This window comes from Tupaia chinensis, unplaced genomic scaffold, assembly GCF_000334495.1.
Source record: "Tupaia chinensis unplaced genomic scaffold, TupChi_1.0 Scaffold000388_1, whole genome shotgun sequence".
Classification (NCBI taxonomy): Eukaryota; Metazoa; Chordata; class Mammalia; order Scandentia; family Tupaiidae; genus Tupaia; species Tupaia belangeri.
In genome coordinates, this window is record NW_006159890.1 from 2,910,611 (window position 1) to 2,932,676 (window position 22,066).

At 37.9% G+C, this 22,066-nt stretch overlaps 1 protein-coding gene across 7 annotated transcripts in view; it reads left to right on the forward strand.

Moving 5' to 3' along the window:
- The window catches only part of RALYL (RALY RNA binding protein like), an 824,312-nt gene that overhangs the window by 715,321 nt on the left and 86,925 nt on the right, over positions 1-22,066 (forward strand). For all 7 annotated transcript variants that reach the window (XM_006153846.2, XM_006153845.2, XM_014589900.2 and 4 more), the window contains 2 exons: positions 4,183-4,230; positions 18,902-19,062. In XM_006153846.2, coding sequence (XP_006153908.1) covers positions 4,183-4,230; positions 18,902-19,062 — 209 coding nt within the window. The remainder of the gene's footprint in view (positions 1-4,182; positions 4,231-18,901; positions 19,063-22,066) is intronic.

Consider the following 22,066-nt stretch of genomic DNA (forward strand, 5'->3'; position numbering starts at 1 on the left):
ACACACACACACACACACACACACACACACACACACATATATATATATAGCTATAGAACTAGCAGTTCATTGAAAATGTCGAAGTGGAGAATCATAAAAATAATATGTGTGTGTGCGTATACACACACACACACACACACACACACACACACACATATATATATATAATTAAGTCATAATAAGTGCAATTAAGATAAATAATTTTTTGCAAAATAAATAGGGAGATGGGTCGAAGTGATTAGAACATCTGTGTTTGCCAATTAGTACTCGCCTAGTTAAGCTGCTATGTGATAACTGGGGGATAGGGGCCCTATCGTTTTTTAGGTGATTGCATTTCAAAGGATGGTTCCCAGCTCTTAGAGAAGGGATTGTAAAAATAACAAGACACTGAGGCAAAGCATTAATGGGACAAAGAAATGTGGTGTTTTCTGTTGAAGATATTTTATAGTTTTATCAACTGTACTAGGAAGAAATGCTCACCTGTTAAAATATTCATTTTGTAAGCTAAATAATGTGATTGAATGTATAGAAGAAAATGAAATAAAAAAAAATAATTAACCAGAGGCTGAGAGAAGATTTACATCTCAAAGGCATGGTGAAAGAAATTATAATTACAAGTTTCTAAACTAAGTGCTGTAAGTAAAGGAAAGCCTGTGGGAAGATTCAGAAAGAAACAAACCTGTCTAAAGTTTCCTCAAGCTGTAGGAAAATTTAAGGCCATGTTGGTCACCACTGAACTGTAAGATTCATGTTAAAAAAGGAACTATTTTTCTTCTAAACCGAAGAGCATTGTACAGATCCTGATACACCTGTCTTTAATCAAATGTTGATAAATGACTTTGTTCTGCTGTAATACTTATGTGTAATCTTGGGTATTTAGCATCTCTAGACCTCAGAGATTTGCTATACTTTTTATAGGTTTTTACTAGGATCAAATAGGATCACGCATTGTAAAATCACCAAGAATAGGGTTTCAATAAGTAGAACATTTTCTTCCCCAGATACCAAGTTTTATGAACAAAGTCAGGGAAGAGTTCTTAAAATGATACACTGTTTTGGGACCAGCAGTTAGGGTAATGGCTATGTCGCTGGACTCCCACGTAGTCGACCACAGTTCGCGTCCCGGACTTGGTGGCTTAAAATTCACGCCGGGCGCGTGTGCGTGCGTGCTCAAGATCCCGAGAGGAGAATGGAGGAGAAGGGATTGCGGCGTGGCCATCCCCCCTGGGAGGTGATTTCTCGCTTTCTGTCTCTATGTCTCTGTCTGTCTGGCAAGCGCACGCGCCCTGTAGAGAAAAATAAAATTGATACACTGTTTTGATCATTTTTTTTCTTTGTGTTGGTTGTTTAGAACCTCGTTTCTATTATACAAACGTGAATGATATACAATTTCATCTTCTTAAACAATAGTCAAATATAAGATACAATCATGAGCCATATCAAATGTAAAAATAGCTTAATTTTTTATTCTATATACCTTTTAATTTTATTTTATAATTTCTGATTTATACTTAATTGTCGTACATCTTTATGTGGTACAATATCATTTTTTAAAGCATTAATAACTTTAACCTTGAGCTTCCCAGTAAAGTGTTTGGTGAGTATAACCAAATCACGTGCTATCTGCAGAAGTAAGTGAATCACAATAAAATAAGCCAGACTATGAAAGACAACCATCGTATGGCTTCACTCAATATATACAGAATGTCTTCACTCTATACACACTATAGCAGAAACGAAAAGGTTGGAAGATGTAATCGCAGGGCGGCGCTAGCTGGCAAACACAGATGTTCTTTCTTTTTTTTTTTTTGAGAGATTTTTGCTACAGGGCGCATGCGCTTGCCAGAAAGACAGAAAGAGACAGAAAGCAAAAAACCACCCCCCAGGGGGGATGGCCATGCCGCAATCCCTTCTCCTCTATTCTCTTCTCGGGATCTTGGGCACATATGCACACATGCCTGGCGTGAGTTTAATCTCCCAGGTCCAGGACTCAAATCACAGTCGACTACATGGGAGTCCAGCGACATAGCCATGGCGCTAACTGCTGGTCCGGGCAAACACAGATGTTCTAATCACATCGACCAACTGCCTATTTTTATTAGGTAACTATAATGGTAGGGGGCAATAGGAGGTGGAAAGTAGGGGATTAGGGAAAAAATATCTAACAGACAACAAAATGAAAAGCTATCTGTTGATAATGTGTACAGAAGAATAGACAGTCTAAAAATGTTAATGTTACACATACACACACACACACACACACACACACACACTGCAATATTAGCCTTAAAAGGTAATAAAATTCTGCTATGTGCTACAACCTGGATAAAACTTAAAAAATTGCACTAAGTGAAAATAAACCAGACACAAAAAGGACAAATATTGTATGATTCCACTTTGTGAGGTACCTACACTAGGCAAATTTATAGAGACAGAAAATAGAATAAAGGTTTTTATCACAAGTAGGGAGGGATGTGGAAGGTATTGATGACTGGGTGTAGAGCTTTTGTTTGGGATGATTACAAGTTCTTGAACTGGTGGTGATGTTTGCATAATATTATGGATGTACTTAAGGTCACTGAATTGTATACCCAAAAATGGATATAATGGCAAATCTTATGTATATTTTACCACAATAAACATTAAAAATTACTTGCTTATAAAATGAATACTCCAGTCACAATCAGTCTAAGATTTCTTCGAGGTTGAGAAGGATTGTGCGATGCTACCAAAAAAGCTCCAGAAACAAGGATCCGCAGATGGTGCAATAGTTATGTCCTGGACTTCCACATGACCAACCACAGTCTGAGTCCTGGACCTGGGGCTTGGAACTGACACTGAGCATGTGTGCAGGCATGCCTACAATCCAGAGAGGATAATGGAGGAGAATGGATTGCTGTGTGGCTATCTTCCCTGGGGGCTGATTTCTCACTATTTCTCTGTCTCTGTGGCAAGTGCACGTGCCCTATAGCAAAAACAAAAAAATCTCCAGAAACAGATCCAGAAGGTTTTTTTTTTTCTGAAATCTCAACTCTGTCACCTAGTAATACAAATCAGAGCAAGTCACTTATATCTTTTGTACTTTAGTTTCTTCAAGCTACACAATCCTAAAGAGTTATTTGGGGACTAAAATTAAAGTACATATAAAATGCTTTGTAAGACACCAGCAGTTGGCATAATGGCTATGTTGCTGCACTCCCATGTCGTCGACCGTGGTCCGAGTCCCAGACCCAGTGGCTTAAACTCACAGTGGGCACGTGTGCACGTGTGCCCAAGATCCCGAGAGGAGAATGGAGAAGGGATTGTGGCATGGCCATCTCCCCTGGAGGGTGATTTCTCGCTTTCTGTCTCTCTGTCTCTCTCTGTCTTTTCTGGTGAGTGCACGTGCCCTATAGCAGAAACCTCCCCCACTCCCCCCCAAAAAAATTTAAAATAAGGTTAAAATGCTTTGTAAACTCAAACAACTATACAAATAAATGGAGGCAACTTTTGTTATATATTCCCTTCTGAAACTTAGTTATTATAAAGTGTCATTGAAATGTGTTTATTAATTCCTATTTAAATGCCCTAAAATATTTTTATTGTTGGCAAGGCCAATCTTTTGGTTTTCTTTATTGAAAGTATTGAAGTGATAGTTTTTAGAATGGAAAAAATGTTGAATTGTAAGGAAACGACATTCCAATTTCTAGTTCCATTCTTGCAATGAATGAATCATTATGCTTTCCCATTTATCTTATTTCAGTGTGTTTTTTTTTGTTTATTGTTTAACCTCATTGCACTTACCTTAGGAAAGAAGGACAATTACATTTTATTGGGTTGTCTGGAAAGTCAGAACACATTTTTGCATAGCAAACTATGTCATGTCTTTCCCAACAACCTATCTTGCCTGGGGAAAATGTTCACTCACTTTTAAATACTTGTTAAAAAATACTTATTTTGCTACCTGCTCTCATCTTCCACTCCACATTGCACAAGCCATCATCAGTCTCTACATTATCAAACAAGTAATAATAACATGACATTATATCAAATTAGACATCTTATAAAGCCCCTTGGATACATAATTACGTTGAAAAATATGTATTGAAAAAGTAACATAAATTTCTCCCTATAACATCATAAATTAATATTAAAATTAATGTTCAAATAAATGCCAACTAACTTTTTTGTTTTCCTCCTTAGTGGCTATGTCTTTGACTACGATTACTACAGAGATGATTTCTACAATCGGTATGTGATTTTTTTCATCTTTGCTTTCCAAGGATTTATCTTTGAACTATTTTTTGCACTGCATTCATGGGTACTCATAGTTGATGTGTTTGAAGTAATATTTTTATAGTTAAAAATTTAAAAATACTTTGCCGGGGGACCAGCAGGTGGCATGGTAGTTAAGGTGCTGGACACTCGCACGTGGCAGACCACAGTTTGAGTCCTGGACCTGGTAACTTGCTTTCTCACTTTCCCCTCTCGCTCTTTTTTTCTCTCTCTGTGTCTCTCTCTAATCAAATTAAAATAAATGAGCGAGTAAAATTAAAAAGTCAAATAAAAATAATTTTAAAAAATACTTTGCCAAGTCCTAATAAAATATAATGCAGACAGATTTTTTTCCATTTTTATTATACTTACTGAAGTATATTGGATCTTAGAGTTTGTGACTTTTGAAGTGTTTAAGTCTAATATTTGTATAATATAAAAACTTAACTATTATTTTTCAGATATATTGTTGATCTAGAATTCTTCATGATTGGTTTTGTAAGCTCAGAAAATGACTCCAATTTTCTAAAACCCATTTGACTTCATGACATGTTCACAGTGTTATATGGATGATATTAAATAAAAGGTAGAGACCAGTCCTGTCTTGCATGATTGCTTAGGCTATAAAAGTGACAGTGCAAGCTGAAACCATGGAAAGTATTGTTATTCATCAGTGGGAAAAATAGGATTGTCCCATAACCTTTCAAATGTTTTGTCAAAACATTAATAACTCTTTACCTCTCTTTCCTATAAATACATAGGGGACTATAGTAAAGCTAATAGTTTATCTACAGTATACTGTAATTTGAACAATAAAAATAATGAGAATTAGTGTGTTTTATTTCTTTGTTTAAAAAATCTTATCAAGGGCTGATTCTGTGGACTGATGGTTAAGGCAGCTGTTCCCCACATGGCTGACCAATGGCATAAGGCCTGGACCTGTATTTGAGAAACAAAAGTATGTGCCCAGAATCCTGCAAAGAGAGAGTGACAGTGGCCCTTCCCCATGAAGGGTGCGTTCACCTCTCCCTCACTTTCTGACTCTGTCTCTCTCTCTCTCCCTGGCAAGTGCATGTAATCTCCAGCAAAAACAAAACCAAACTTATCAAGAGTTATTTGAACAGTGGATGCCTTCTTCTCATCATATAATTTAAGATATGGGCCAGTGTCTGTTTTATGCACTGGTGAATGGTGATACACCTTTCTAGGACGGGATCAGCTTCAGCGTTTTAGCTATGTTGTGAGCTATCTCTGCCATTTCCTCAATGTGCTGCTCTGTCACTGGTGTTACTATCCCTTTTTTAAAAGTGTTTTGTTTTTTTTTTGTTTTATTTTAGGGCACCTCAATGTGCTGCTCTGTCACTGGTGTTACTTTCCCTTTTTTAAAAGTGTTTTGTTTTGTTTTAGGGCGTATGCACTCACCAGAGGGGAGAGAGACAGAGAGATACAAAGAGAGGAAAAGTGAGAAAAACCTGGCACAGCGGAGGTTGGCCACACTGCAGTCCCTTCTCCACTCTTCTCTTGGGATTTTGGGCATGTGCACACATGCCTGGCATCATCTTTTTTAGAGGTTTTTTGCATTAGGGTATGTGTACTCACCAGAGAGAGACAGAGAAAGTGAGAGGGAAAAAGAGAGAAATCCCCCACCCAGGACGGGGGGTTGTGGATAGCCATACCGCGATCCCTTCTCCTCCTGGGATCTTGGACATGTACACACACATGTGTAGTGTGAATTTTAAGCCAAGGGTCTGGTACTAGAACCATGGTAGGCCATGTGAGAGTCCATCGACATAACTGCTGGCCCCTCAGCATGATTTTTTTCTCTTTTCTTTTAGATATTTCTGCTTTAGGGCATGTGCACTCACCAAAGAGAGAAACAGTGAGAGGAAAAGTGAGAAATCCCCTCCCAAGGTAGATGACCATGCTACAATCCATTCTCCTCCATTCTCCTTCTGGGACCTTGGACACATGTGCACACATGCCTAGCATGATTTTTTTTTTATTTTTAAAGAAAGAAAAACTCCCATGCCACACACTGGCTCCATGTGATTTTTAAGCCACTAGGCCACAATCAGCCATGAAGGAGTTCAGCGAAAAAACCACTATGGCATCCACTGGTCCCACGAACACGATTTTTTAAAAGAGGTTTGTTTTGTTTTGTGTGTTTGTTTGTTTTTTGGTAAAGGGTATGTGCAGTCACTAGAGAGAAAGAGACAGTCAGAAAGACAGAAAGTGAGAAATCACCCCCACCCCTGGGGCAGAGGGGGTGGCCATGCTGCAATCCCTTCTCCTCTGTTCTCTCCGGATTTGGGGCACCCAGGAATACACAGCTGGCATGAGTTTTAAGCTGCCGGGTCTAGGATTGAATTGTGGTCAACTACATGGGAGGCCAGCAACATAACCATATGCCATCTGCTCGTCCCCCCACCCCAAATGATTTTAAGTGACTGGTCGGGAACTTGAACTGTGCTCAGGCATAAGGCTGTCCAGTGCTTTAACCACCATGCCACCTACTGTTGCGACTTTCTCTTGATTTTAGTATTTTCAGCCCTTCTCATCACATCACAGACACTTTCTTCATTTATGTCTATAAGTTTGCCTTTTTTCTGTTGGTTTGGCTCCACATTTAGAGCCTCTGGAATGGCAAATGGAGGGGTACCAACATCCTTCTGGTCAACTGTTTTCTCGATAATTTTATTTATTTCTTTGAATTTCACTTCTAGTGTTTTCACTTTTTAATTTTTTGTTACACTTTCATCTTAATTGACCAGTTCCCTCTCATGATTACCCATTTGTATAAGATGCCACATGGGTTTATCACCAGGAGAAGAAGGATCATTCTAACTCCACAGTGCTGTCCTATATGAACTAACTAATGGATGAATGGTGACCAATTACTGCAGATTTTGAAACAAATGATGCCCTTAGTCACTGATCATGATGAACACTTGTTATTCCATAGTCATTTGTGGAAAAAGCTACTAGCAAGGTTTGGATTTGTGAACTTACAAGTATTTTATGTTTTATGAACGGAATTTGATGTGTGTGGTTGGAAAACTGGTGTCATTTAACTAAACATTGGTAACCGAAATTCTTACTTATCAGAGATGTGCAAAAAGAAGACTGGCAATAAATAATCATTAGGCCAAAAAGAACCCAAACAAACAAAAATAAATATATGTTAAACATTTCAGTATAAGTACTCCTTAAGCAAAACTCTCAAAATATAAAAATGGAAACATAGATGAACAGTTTTCAAAAGATGTTTTAAAGGGGGCAGAACCTCTGTGATCCTGAAATGGTCTTATTCTCTCCGCTGCGGCCACAGGGATCCTTTCAGCTCCACAAGAACACGCGTTGTTTCTGACCTCAGGCCCGCTCTTGTTGTTCCATCCCCTCATAGGTCCCTCCATGGCCCAGTTCACTTGACTTCATCCTCCACCTCTCAGCACAAATGCCACCCTCAGATTAAGTCAGACTTACTGCTCCCCTCTCAGCGCTCAGTGCTGATCCTTCGCAGCACTTCTCCCTAATTGGCTTGGCCATATTTCTTTCTGCAGTGACAGCACTTGAATCACATCTGCACTCCTCCCGCCAGGAGGACAACCACCATGCTCCATTCTGCTCGTTTGTATCCTCAGGAAATGTCAGTGAGCCTTGCACACGGTGAATATTCAGTTTGGATTATTAATTTATCTCATTAGTTTAGATGCAGTCATTTTCCAGAATTCACCGACCCAGCTCATTAGTACCAGAACTAGTCATAACCTAGGGAACCAGTTAGTATCAAGAACCAACTACATGAATATGCAAGACTTAAGGGAACCAACATCAGACACGGCTTAGCCTATGTGGGAGTGAGACTCAGAAACGCACCTTCGTTACTGTGATGCTCAAATTTCTAAGTTAAGCAACTTATTTCTCTGGTTACCCCCTTATAACAAAAATTAATGTTTTACAAATGATTTTTCTCAAATTATTTTATAATATCTGCAAAATATATTTTATTTTAAATATCAAATAGCTTAAATTATGTCCTAAAAGTGATGTGAACATTTTGCAGCATTAAAATGATCCATTTACTATTAAGAAAATACAACTTTTACACAGCCTTTACACTGCTTGAAAACTTTTGTTTTGGACAATTTTAAAGGCATAGCTTCTTTTTCCCCCCCACAGTGCAGAACACTATTTTAATTGCTATATATAAGGTTTCGATTATTATACATTGTCTTGCAGTCTGTCAATGTGAACCATTTTTGCATCTTTTCTTAACTCTTTTCTATCATGTTAATTCTTTTCACATTAAAAAAAAAAAAAAAAAAACTCTACCTAAATTTTCCCCCCCACAGTGCAGAACACTATTTTAATTGCTATATATAAGGTTTCGATTATTATACATTGTCTTGCAGTCTGTCAATGTGAACCATTTTTGCATCTTTTCTTAACTCTTTTCTATCATGTGAATTCTTTTCACATTAAAAAAAAAAAAAAAAAAAACTCTACCTAAAATGGAGTATCATTCTAGAATATAGAAAACCCAAGTTCTGGTAACGAGTTTTGTAGCTTTGGGCAATTCAGGTTATCAGTTTTTTTCATATTTACAAGGAAGCCAAGATCTACATTTTACTGTTTATAAATGATAGCTCAAAAAATCGTTAGATAGATAGATCCATGGGTAACCTCACCTATGAATGAACAAGGGCCTTTAAACATCAAATCACCATGGAGCTTGTAGCTTTCAGAGAACTCTCTACTGTACAAAAAAGGTAACCAGTTTTCAAAAGCATGTGTTTGTCGTACGTACAATCTGTTTGGCTTTTAAGTGCGCAATAGATCAGTATGGCTGTGTTGCTAACAGACCGTTGGAGCAGTCTGCACGCTCATAAGTTTATTTTCCATTTTTTTCCCACTTGGCTAAGAAAGACATAAGCATCTGCCAACAGCGGATTTACTCAAGAGTTTCCTGTAAACATAGAAACCAATGAAAGGAAAACAGAATGGAGAGTCTAGACAAGATAAATAGCATACAGAGACCCTGCTAAGTCTTAGACACAGTAGATCCTTGTAAGTTACGCTCTGATTGTATTTATGGTTAATTTTTTTTTCTCTGTTTAGTAGTGGTAGAAACTTGGACAAATTATATTACAAAAGCTGTTATCTCATCTGTTAGGCAAATCAGAATTTAATTCCTAATTCATAAAATTGTTGTGATAGTTGAACGAGGTAACATATGGCTAATGCTCAGGATTATGCCTGGTATATTTTAGTGCTTAATCAATGTTAACTACGAGTACCAGTTAACAGTACCATCAACAAAGATGGTGCGTGTGTTTCCTACACTGACAGTCATACAGAAAGTCCCTAAGACTTAGCTGGCTGTCAGTTGCTGTTCCACGCAGTCTATTGTGATACCAGTGGGTCGTTGTTTTCATTGTTTTCCTTCCCCTGCTCTCAGAGCACTCCTTCTGCAACTAGACACACTTACCTAGAGAGTGGGAGAGAGAGAGAGAACGAGAACTCAGTTCTGTTAGCCCCATGTTAATTTGTTTAAATCTGGGAAACAACAATTTCACTAGTTAGTTTTCATAGGAATAACTGTGTAGAAAAACTTGCTAGCTAGGTATTAAGAAACTAAAAAGGCACAAAGTAAACACTATGCAATAATGAAGCTAGTAAATGCAAGAAGCAACTACCACCTCTAGGGCTGGAGTTAAAAAAAAAAAAAAAGAAGAAGAAGAGGTTGGGATTTTCAAAATTTCCTGTAGAAAAAGGGCCTCACAGAGCCAAGCATAAAGTTGGGTTCCGCTGATGCTGCTGTATCTGAGCTCAAAGGGGCTGGAACTCCTGAACAGGGGCTGTGGGCTGATTGGTACTGGGGTCTTTGAGGCAGTGTGAAGAGGCCATTCTGCAAAGTCTTGCAAAATTACTCAAACTGGATTGGCTGCTCTTAGAATGAATTGCTATTGTCAGAGTGAAGAAACAAGAATAGGGTAATGTTGGGGCCAGCAGGTGGCGCTATATCACACGTGGCTGACTGCGCTCTGAGTTCCAGACCCAGTGGATTGAAAAACAAGTCAGGTGCATATGCATGGGGGCCCCAAATCCCAAACAGATAATAAAGGAAAAGGGATTGTGGCATGACCATCCCCGCTGAATGGAGGAGGTGACTTCTCACTTCCCCTTTCTCTCACTGTCTGTCTCTGATGGGCACACATGCCCTACTACAAAAACAAAACAAAACAAAAGAATAGGGTAATGTTGACAAGAGCAGAAATCCAAAGCAAAAAGCAAAACAAGAAGGAGCAGGACCTATTTTCCTGTTCTAACCTTGCAGTCTTTATCTTTGGTTCTTTATTGGGTGAGACTAGGAGAAAGCCAGCTGGACTCTCTGCAGAAATGTGATTTAGAGAGTCTCAACCCCCACTGTAACTCAGAGTGGGTCCGAAGCTGAGAAACAACAGCTTAATAACTGACATCTATCCACCTCATATTGTGATCCTTTTCTGACTGGTTTGCGGTCTCTAATTATGTGTTTTCGACCTTAAACAACTTTATGCAAAGTTCTGTCTTACTGTGATTGTTCTAAGTGCTTATCCATGGCTCCAGGGGATGAAGAGTATTACTAAATAGTAGACTTAAGTGGCTATTCTAAATTTTATCTTTTATATACTATCCAGTAATTTATAGCATTCAATGAAATTTTTCTTCAAAGGAGCAAGGACAACTCTAAATGCAGGACATTGCATATTACTAAGAGCAAGGATAAATATTTACTCTCTTCCAAGTAGAGTAAAGGAGATGTATACCTGAAATTATACTGCATATCCTCGGAGAATATTTTCAATTTCTGATATATTAGTCATTTAAGTCCAACCATTTTTTTCTTTTTTTTAAGAATCATTTTTGTTTAATGTTACTTTATTTATTTATTTACTTTGAATTTGACCAGAGAGGGACAGAGTGAGAGAGAGAGAGAGAAAGTGAGAAAGCAAGCCAACAGGTCCTGGACTTGAACACTGATCAGCCACGTGGGAGTCCACTGTTTTTAATCACCACACCACCTGCTGGCCCCCCAACCATTTATTTCAATAGTTAGAAAGAACACTGTGCAGTTCATAATCTTAAGTGATAAGTAAGCTTTTATTAATAAAGAAAAAAATGCCAGAGGTGTTTTACCTATAGAAAACGCACATATATTTTAAATAATTCAAAATGGGCTTTGTTAATTTCTGGAACCATTTTAACCTTTAGTAATTAACCAAAGATAAGTCACTAGAGTTAATGAAAGAATTCTGAATCCAGTTACAGTTGCTTCAGATCATTGATGACAGAATACTGTATAAATTTATGAGTATTGGAAAACATATTGACAAGAAGCAATGACTGTTACATTATGCAAATTTAAATTGTCATCTGGTAAGAGATATTCCACTTACAAAGGGTATGATTTGGGTCACATGGCATGAATTTCAGGCCTAGATGCGCATGCATGTACTGATTAAACTTAGGGAAGTCACCTCCATCGTTTTCACCAGTTTCCTTCATGGGCAGAATGGCATAATAATACTGACCTTACAGAATTATTAGAAGTAGACATAAATTATTTCAGTGATTTAAAACTTTGAAATAGCCATTTGAACGTATTTACTCTTTAATTACAAAATTGTATACACAAAATATAGCAGAGAACAATATTATCCCAAATAGAATATTATATTAAGGTAAAAATAATATAAAAGAAATATTCAATATTGAGTCAACTTGTCTTTGAAAGCATGTTCAAGAACTATTTGTACCTGATGCAGGGAAAAAATCTTCACAGAAAACCTTGGGAAAAGATTAGTGATAAAAAAAGACAATAGAAATTATTCACTTACTGGTCTCGAGTGGAGTATGTCTTTCAAAACCATTTTTTGATTTAGTTGTAACCAAAGACTTACTCAAAGTCAAGGTGGATATTGGAGATATTTTATGAACATCAAACAGTATAGGAAACAGATACACAACTAGCCTATAAAAATTATTTGTGGGACCAACAGTTGGCATAATGGGCTATGTTGCTGGACTCCTATGTAGTTGACCATGGTTCAAGACCCGGACCTGATGGCTTAAACTCATGCCAGGAGTATGTGCATGTGTGCCCAAGATCCCAAGAGGAGAATGGAGGAGAAGGGATTGCAGTGTGGCCACCCCCCCCCCAGGGGGGTGATTTCTCTCTTGCTGTCTCTTTTATCTCTCTCTGTCTTTCTGGCAAGTGCACACACCCTATAGCAAAAATAAAACCTCTCCGGAAAAAAAAAAATCATTTGTACGTTTTTCAAATGTATCCCTTCATGCAAATGAGTAGGCACCCTAAATTGGTTTCATAGACTACATCTGTCACAAAATCAGCCTGATAAAAATGAGGACTTGAGGTTAGATCAAGACATGGGGCATGATCTTTTCTGGCTCTCTGATTTTTTTATCCTTATAAACCTATTAAAAGGTCCTGGTGGGCAAAATCAGCCTGATAAAAATGAGGACTTGAGGTTAGATCAAGACATGGGGCATGATCTTTTCTGGCTCTTTGATTTTTTATCCTTATAAACCTCTTAAAAGGTCGTGGTGGGACCAGCAGTTGGTGTAATGGCTGTGTCGCTGGACTCCCATGTAGTCGACCATGGTTCGCGTCCTGGACCCAGTGGCTTAAAACTCATGCCGGGCGCGTGTGCATGTGTGCCCAAGATCCCAAGAGGAGAATGGAGGAGAAGGGATTTCGGCGTGGCCATCCCCCTGTGGGGTGATTTCTTGCTTTCTGACTCTGTCTCTCTCTGTCTGTCTGGCTAGCACAGGCGCCCTATAGCAAAATCTCTCCGGGGGTGGGGAGAAATGGCCGTGGTGAGAACATGGCCTTGAACTGTTCTCAGGCTTTTATTCTTGGAAACCCAGTGATTCAGGCCTCCAGCCCACACAATACATTGTTGTTAACCTTAACTACATAGTGATTATAAGTCTTGATTCATGAGTAGGGAAAAGGAGTGACATCTTCATAAGCGCAATTTAGAAGAAAACAGGTAATAGCCAAAAAATTTTTTGAAGTTATTATTAATCTAAAATGAAAATTTGGCATTCATTGGATATATTACATGGATATATTACATCTGTCCATTAGTTTCTTACTTTCAAAACCACATTAGTTGACAGCAAAAAAAAAAAGTCCAACAACCAGATAATGATTTATTATAATGTGGTCTATCTACTTAAGAAAATGCACCACAGCAATTAAAATAAATGTTAAGAAGATCAGTTAGCACGTCTGAGAAATGTTTTTAATATAAACCAAAAAGAACGATCTAGAACACATAACTGTGTATATATTGCATTTTCAATCATGTAAATAAATATGTATGCTTACAGAAAAAAAAACTACAGGATGATAGTAATTTCAGGGTAGAAGATAGAGAATTGTGTGTGTCGGGGGGGGGTATGTATTTTTTTCCAAAATGTTACTTAAAATTCAAGCTTAATAAAAACAAGGTCTTTTTAAAGTTATTTTTCATTCATGATGGAGTGCATACTTGTGCACAATTTCATATCTCAGATATTATGTAAAGGACTCAAAAGTCTAAACAAGAGTATTTATAGAAGTAGAAATGTTTATTAAATAAAAGTAGTAATGTTTATTCAGTAAAACAAATTCATGAATGGTTGCCTTTATTAAAATCTATGGCATTTATTTATTTACTACTTAAGGGTCTGCCTTTTAGAGCTTTCATTGTAAGAATCACCTCGAGGAAGGAAGATTTATGTTTGGCTCTATTATAAACCATTATCTATATGACCAGTAAATATTAGGCAGAAAACTATTCTTCCCAGACAATATTAGGAAACAGAAGAGACAATTAAAAGAAAATGGAGGGAATATAATTCTAAAAGAAGTAAGAAGGAAAAAAAAGGGAAGAAATTTAAAGCTTTAAATTGACCTTTGATGGCTGAATTCCATTTAATTCTATTGGATTTCTATCTTCCTTCTTGGTCTGTTATCTTAATGGACTATTTGCTTAGTTTCAAAAATATTTGCTAATTTTTTTTTTAAGTTGCCAGAGGATGCATGTGCTCATTGGGTAGGGGAAGATAAAGCACCATCCCAATGGGGTATGGTTATGCTAAAATCCCTTCTCTTCTTTCAGCCTGTCAGAATTTACTTTTTTAAGAGAGAGATTTTTGTAACAGAGTGTGTGTGCACATACCCTAAGAACAATCAGAGGCAGAAAGTGAGAAATCACACCCCCCAAGGAAGATGGACATGCCACAATCCCTTCTCCTCCATTCTCCTCTCAGGATTTTGGGCATGCACACACGTGTCTGGCATGAGTTTCAAGCTGCCAGGTCCAGGACTCCAGCCGTGGTCGGTCATGTGAGAGTCCAGTGACGTAGCTGTTATGCTATCTGCTGGTTCCCTGTCAGGATTTTTGGATATACACATGTGCCCAGCATGTCTTCAAAGCCTCTGGGGCCAGCATTCAAACCATGGTCAGCCATGTGGGATCGTCTACCTTAACCACTAGGCAGCGGGGTCATTCCCATGTGCTGTCTAATATGTTGTAAAGGCAAAATTTGATTTTCTAGGGACAGAAATCTGATGAAAAGTTCTTTTCTCCCTCTTGAGTTACTTTTCATGTACTTCCCTCTATATTTACAGGAGCTCTGTATCCTACCTTGCAGTCTCGGAAAACATGTGCTTCCCTTTCCATCCTTGTCTTGCTACATTTTTGTGCATTAGTATAACACGTAATCTTCCTCTCTTTTATTCCTGATAAACTCAAAAGTACCCAATGAAAATTAAATTTTAACACCATTAAATCTTGTAAAATTTAAATCTATGCTCTCTTGTAGAGTGTCCATACTCTTCTTTAGTTTTGCTTTGGGAATGTTATCTCTTTAAAATACAGTTTACCCAGGGCCAGACAGAGATGTAGAGCTAATGCAGTGCTCAGGATGCTGGGCCCACAGGAAAAGGTCCTGGGTCTGTGTCCTAAGATGTCCCTGTACACACTGGGCATATGAGTAGGTTCCTGTGAGCTGGGGGGGCTGACGCTAGGGTTGGATCACAGCATAAAGACTCTATTGGGAGTGTAAAGCTTAACTACTAATAACCTACTGTTGACCAGGAGGCTTATTAATAACAAAAAAAGGTCAATTAACAGGGGTCAGCAGACAGTATAGCAGTTATGTCCCTGGATTCCCACGTGGTCAACTGTGATTGAGTCCTGGACCCTGACTTGAAACTCACACTGAGCGAGTGTGCGTGGGTGCCCAAGATCCCAGGAGGAGAATGGGGAAGAAGGGATTGCAGTGTGGCCAAGCCCCCCTGGGGGTGAGGGGTTTTCTCACTTTCTTTCTCACTGTCTCTCTCTCTCTCTCTCCAACAAGTGCCAGCACCCTAAGACAAAAACCTCTACCCTCCCCCGAAAAAAATATTGATGAACATTTTTTGTTACATTTATTTTATACTATAGTCTCACAATAAATGAGCTAGATAAAAAGAAAATGCTATGAAGAAAATTATAAGAGAGGAGAACATGTATTATACAATTTTGTACTGTATATTTATATATTTATTGAAAAAATACCCAATCAAATCCCTCCATTCAAGGGACACCTGTATTTAAGTTCTGAGGCTGCTTATCTGCCCATCAGACTGGTAAATACCCAATCAAATCCCTGCCATTCAAGGGACACCTGTATTTAAGTTCTGAGGCTGCTTATCTGCCCATTAGACTGGTAAACCGTACTTGATTCTTCAGTAACTAGAGGCATTGCTTTTTAGAGCAACCCAAAATATTCAGAGCAGGGCCATTCTCCACAGGAATTTACACCAAAGAACAGATACGACACATTCTATGCATGTTATTGAAATGTAACCCCATAATAAGAATATGTCACAAACACAATGAGCAAATAGAGCTCTCTTTTCTCAACATAACATTAAACCAGGCCAACAACACTAGAGGTTTTCTAATCCTTGACTAGGGGGAGCAATCGAAATATTGCAACTGATAAACATTTCGGTTCCCTATAAACTATTACTGATTTACATTGTAGTAAGAGTAGCAATTAACATATTGCCTTTACTTGGCCTGCATTTTTGTTATAATATTCTCATAAGGGGACTTTAAAAGGTTCATAGAAAGTGGAATTACAATACAAGTTTATTTTGGTGCAAAGATTTGGGAAATCCATGGATTTTTTTCCCCTGTAATATGTATGTTTCATGAACTTTTTGAAGAATTGATCATACATCTTATATATTTTAGTTGTGCTTTAGAGATTCTCTTAACCCAATTTATGGATTAGTTTGTTGGTGGTGTTTTGTTTTGTTTTGTTTTTTCCTAAACTTGTTAAAATGCAGATTCATGGCCTAGGGAAACGGTTTCTCCAAAAGAGCTTGCTTTTCAGTTCAAGCGGCAACTTCTGCCCTGGAAGAGATCAGTCAATTGCCATATTTACTTTTCTTTCAGTAACTTTGGGTGTTATAGCTCATGCAAAGTGCCTGCGTAGTTTGGTTCACTGACTTGAGGTACTCTGTGAATGCAACTTATAAATAACTAATGTAAAGCTTGTTTTGTGATTGAAATGAGGGGCTGGTTTAGTTGACCCTTTTGATTTTTCAAGCCCCTAGTGGTATGGATGAGATTCCTAGCCCTTTTCAGCCTCACCCTGCCCTTACTCTTTGAAGGAAACTGTAATGTGTTGGCATCCCTGACCGGCGTTTTCTAGCAGTCCTTCAGCTCTAATGGACTTTGCTTATTCACAGAGGATGGCACCTCTCTTGAACTCTGTCTTGTTTCATTTCTCTTCCTTTCCAGACATCTCTTAGGCTTTCCTCCAGCATATTTCTAAATCCTTTTGAACACTTCAGCTCTCTAATATTGAAGGTAGTCCTAGTACCTTCAATATTAGAGAGCTGAAGTGGAACTCTGCTTTAAACTAGGCTTAAATAGTGCTTTTTTCCTCTATGGTGCAATTGTTTTAAATGTCTCTGAATGAATACTTGAAAATCAATCTATTTTTTTATTATGTTTCATGTATTATTTCTTTAAATGAATTATCATCTTTTGATTTATATGTGAAAACAAGATGTGATTGTATGAAATAGCCTATTATAGAAGCTGGGTATTTAAATTTTATTCCTGTTCTAGTTTTCTTATTTCTGCCTTTCACATTGCATTGTTTTTATTGATTGTTTTAAAGCAATTACAAGACTGCAATCCATATAATGATGTTGCAATCAAATATGTAACAATCATAATTCCAAGTCAATAATGCTATTTCTTTATAGTACATAGCATAATTACACATCTGGTTCATTGGCAAGTAGTTTTTTAAAATGAGTAAATATATCTTGGCATTTTTCTTTGACCTTTTATACTTCTCAAATGTGCTGTCATGCACAAATTTATTATATATATGTATGTGCTATAAATAATACTAAGCTTTTGAATCTATGAATAACATATTTATATAAATGAGTTAGTGCACTCGTACGTCTATTTCTTTCATTGTTTAATGGAAATGTATTGATTTCAGTGAATATCATTTTCCACTTTTTAGCAAATGTAGGAGTTTGTTGATTTTGTTTTTGTTGTTGTTAGACAAATTTTCAATAGCTCGTTATGCAAATAGCCCTACTCTCATTTATGCATCTAGAAAATGGTCAGAATAGTAAAAAAATATCTTCGGCCAGCCAGTGGCATAGTGATTAAGGTGTCTGGATCCCACATACCTGACTGTGCAGTTCGAGTTCCAGACCCGGTGGCTTGAAAATCATGGTGATTGTATGTGGTTGTGTCACCAAAATCCCTGAGAGGAGCTTGGAGGAGAAAGGATTGTGGTGTGGTCTTCCCTCTCAAGGATGGTGCCTCACTTTCCTTCTCTCATCCCCTGTCTGTCTCTTTCTGACAAGAGCCCTCACCTATAGCCATTAAGAAAAAATAATAGTTATCCTGGTAAATATTTCCCATACACACATCATTCAGCGAAGTTTTGTCCTCATGCTAGCTTCATGTCGTTAAAACTCAGTCTTCTTTTTCCTACACTCAGAGGCTCCTTTGATTACTTAAAAAGTACATAGAGAAAGGAAAAACAGCATACTGATTTGTCTCTCAGAGTGTTTTCTTTAAGCTGGTTTCACTCTATTGTTTTTTGCTTTTTGAGCACTGTTTTCTGAATGGACAATAATTTTCTTTGCTTTTTCCTGGATTCTGCATGATCTTTTCCTCTTTCCAAACTAATGTGATAATGTCTGATGTGTAAGAGGAAGATTTCTGTTCAGAAGAAGGGTGAATCTGTTTACCCAAGCAAAGATCAGCCTCATTTCACAAATTGCATGGTATTATTGGAGTAAAACTCAGTATCCTTTCATACTAACACACGAGTTCATAATGGGATTCTAGTATCCAGAAAGTATAGATTAAATTAATACCCTACTTCTTCAGTCAAAAATGAATCTGTCGATAAATACCTGTGTCTGAATATTAGTGATCAACCAAAACAAACAAAATTATTAAAATTTTCTACCAGGCCATTCTCTTTACCAGCTCACACATTTGTTAGAATATGTAGGCATCATACCCATCTCAACCCCATTTGTGTTTTTCCAAAGGTTATTTGATTACCACGGGCGTGTGCCACCACCTCCTCGCGCAGTAATTCCACTGAAGCGTCCCAGAGTGGCGGTCGCAACAACTCGCCGGGGAAAGGGAGTCTTTTCCATGAAAGGGGGTTCAAGATCTGCTGTCAGTGGGTCTTCCTCAGGCTCCAAATGTAAGTATTGTTCTTTATTTTATAATTCTCTTTATGGCGTTACTGCTGTGTATAAAATCTTAGAGAAATATAAAAGGAGTGAGACATGGTCTCCACTTTTCAACATACTGGTTGCAGTAAGGGAAACACACACACAGAGCTCACAAAAACCCAGGATCAGTTTGAAAAGCATTTATCAGGGCAGATAATATTGTGTTGTTGGCCAGTATAGCGTGTGACATATTACAGTCTTGAAAGAGCACATGTTGACTGTAATGGTAAACAATGTTACTTCAAAGAGATGGGCACAGACTATCTTTTTAGAGCAACATTATGCAAAATTAGTGCATGTTTTAACTATTTGAGCATGAAGTTAATGAAGATAATCAAACTATAGAGTAGAAATGTGAAAGTATTACTTGCCATACTATTCTAAATTTTTAAGAATTACATGTCTAAAAATATTTAATATCATAAATTATAAAATAATATTTACATAATTTCACATTAATGAGTAAAAAGTACAGATACAAACACACTAACCACGCTCCTAAATTTTTATATGGGCTAATAAGAAAACTCTAATTTGTAATTAGAATATTATTTATAAGAAAAGAATAAAAATGGGATCAGCAGATGGCATAATGGTTACATCACTGGACTCCCATGTAGTCAACCACAGTTCGAATCCCAGACCCATCAGCTTCAAACTCATACCAGGAGTGTGTGCATATACATGCCCAAGATCCTGAGAGGAGAATGGGAGAAGGGATTGGGGGTGGCCATGCCCCCCTCCTGTGGGGGAATCATTTCTTGCTTTCTGTTTCTCTGTCTCTCTCCATTTCTCTGATGAGTGCCCTATTAGCAAAAATTTATCTTAAAAAATAAAAGAAAAGAATAAAAATGTTTCTGCATCACTTGGGATTACATCCTAAGAGAAAAAAAAAACAGACAATAAATTGATATTGCATCAGTATCTGAAAGAATAAAGCTGTAGAGAAAGTTGGAAGCATTCTATTTCTTTTTTAATTTTTTAATCTTTCCAGAGGGCCCATGTGCTCAACAGAGATTGACAAAGTGAAAGAGAGGGAAGGAAAGCAACCCACACTTGGGTGTGGGTATGCCGAATCCCTTCTCCTCCATTTCTCCTCTCATTGGGATTTTGGATGTGTACACACATGAACGCAGTGTGTTTTTCAAGCCTTTGGGGCTGAGACTCCTACTGTGGTCAGCCATGTGGGATCTAGCTCTTTTAACCAGTATGTTCAAGAAGCACTATATTTCAAAAGGATGTTTAGGACTGCATATCTGACCAGGTGATGTTAAATACGAAACTCAAAGGAGTTAAAAAGTGAGCTTGGAAGCTCTCAGGTTCAGAGAGTTCTGTGCAAGGAGAATGGTCAATGGCAAGCTTTAAGTTGGAATATTCAAGAAACAAGGAAGTAGCTACAACAGAGCAGAGAGAGTAAGAATGGTTGGAGACAAGATCAGAATTGTAGAGGGAGGGGAACTGCTAATGTAGCCTGGTAGGCCATTGTATAGATTTGTATTTACTTTGCATTCAAATCCTTTAAGGCAAGTAAGGCAAATACATACTGCTATCCCAGTTTTAGTGATGAATAAACATGGAACATTATGTAGCTAGTAAATAAGAGAGCCAGAACTGCAACCCAGGTCTCTTTTTTTTTTTTTTTTTTTGGAGAGATTTTCACTGTAGGGCGCGTGCGCTCGCCAGACAGACAGAGAGAGACATAGAGACAGAAGGCGAGAAATCACCCCCCCAGGGGGGATGGTCACGCCGCAATCCCTTCTCCTCCATTCTCCTCTCGGGATCTTGGGCACGCACGCACACGCGCCCGGCGTGAGTTTTAAGCCACCGGGTTCGGGACACGAACCGCGGTCGACTACGGGGGAGTCCAGCGACATAGCCATTACGCTAACTGCTGGTTCCCACAACCCAGGTCTCTTAATTCTTGTCCACACATGCTATCTACTGAGGAAGGGTGCCTTTTATCTTAGCACTTCAGAAACACTAAGAAAGAATAATTGCTGAAACACTGTTACACGAGAGAGTGCAAAAAATAGTTTAAGAAGCAAGAAGATATTGATGCTTTTGAAACTCTATAGTATGCTCATAATTTGAGAATTTGACTTAATATAACCTATAATCAATACTAAACAGATGTATAGCTTTCTAAGTGCTTATTTATCCATTTATCTATTCTACATATAGATAAACAAGAATTCCTAAAAGAGTCTTAGTAACAAGTGGGAATAGTTTTCTGCAGTGTTTTGTTTTTTGTTGTTGTTTTGTTGTTGTTTTTGTTTTTTGTTGTTGTTTTGTTGTTTTTGTTTTTTGTTTTTGTTGTTTTGTTTTTTGTTGTTTTGTTGTTGTTTTTGTTTTTTGTTTTTTGTTTTTTGTTTGTTGTTGTTTTTGTTTTGTTGTTGTTTTTGTTTTTTGTTTTTGTATGCTCACTAGAGACACACACACACACAGAGATAGAGACAGATGAAGAGGGAGGAAGTGAGAAACCACCCACAGTGGCGATGGTCATGCTGCAATCCCTTCTCCTATATTCTCCTCTTGGGATTTTGGGCGTGCATGCACATACACCCAGCCTGAGTTTTAAGCCACTTGGCTGCAGATTTGAACCACGGTCAACCATGTGGGAGTCCAGCACCTTAACGACTACAATACTTGCTGGTCCCACTGCAGCAATCTTTAGACAAAATCTCATGTACTCTCAAATTATTGTTAAACGCAAAGGAAACTCTTAAATTTGATTCTTGCTGTGCAAAATTGAATGTTGAGTTCCTACTAGATATATAGACTTTTTTTTAACCATTTGTAACATTAACTTCATCTCAATTAGGAATATCTGAAGCATCCAGGGATTCTTTGCCCTGAGGTCAGTTTTATTTTGTTTTGTTTTGTTTTTTAGAGAGAGATTTTTGGTAGTGGGCACATGCACTCTCCAGACAGACAGAGAGACAGAAAGCGAGAAATCATTCCCCAGAAAAGATA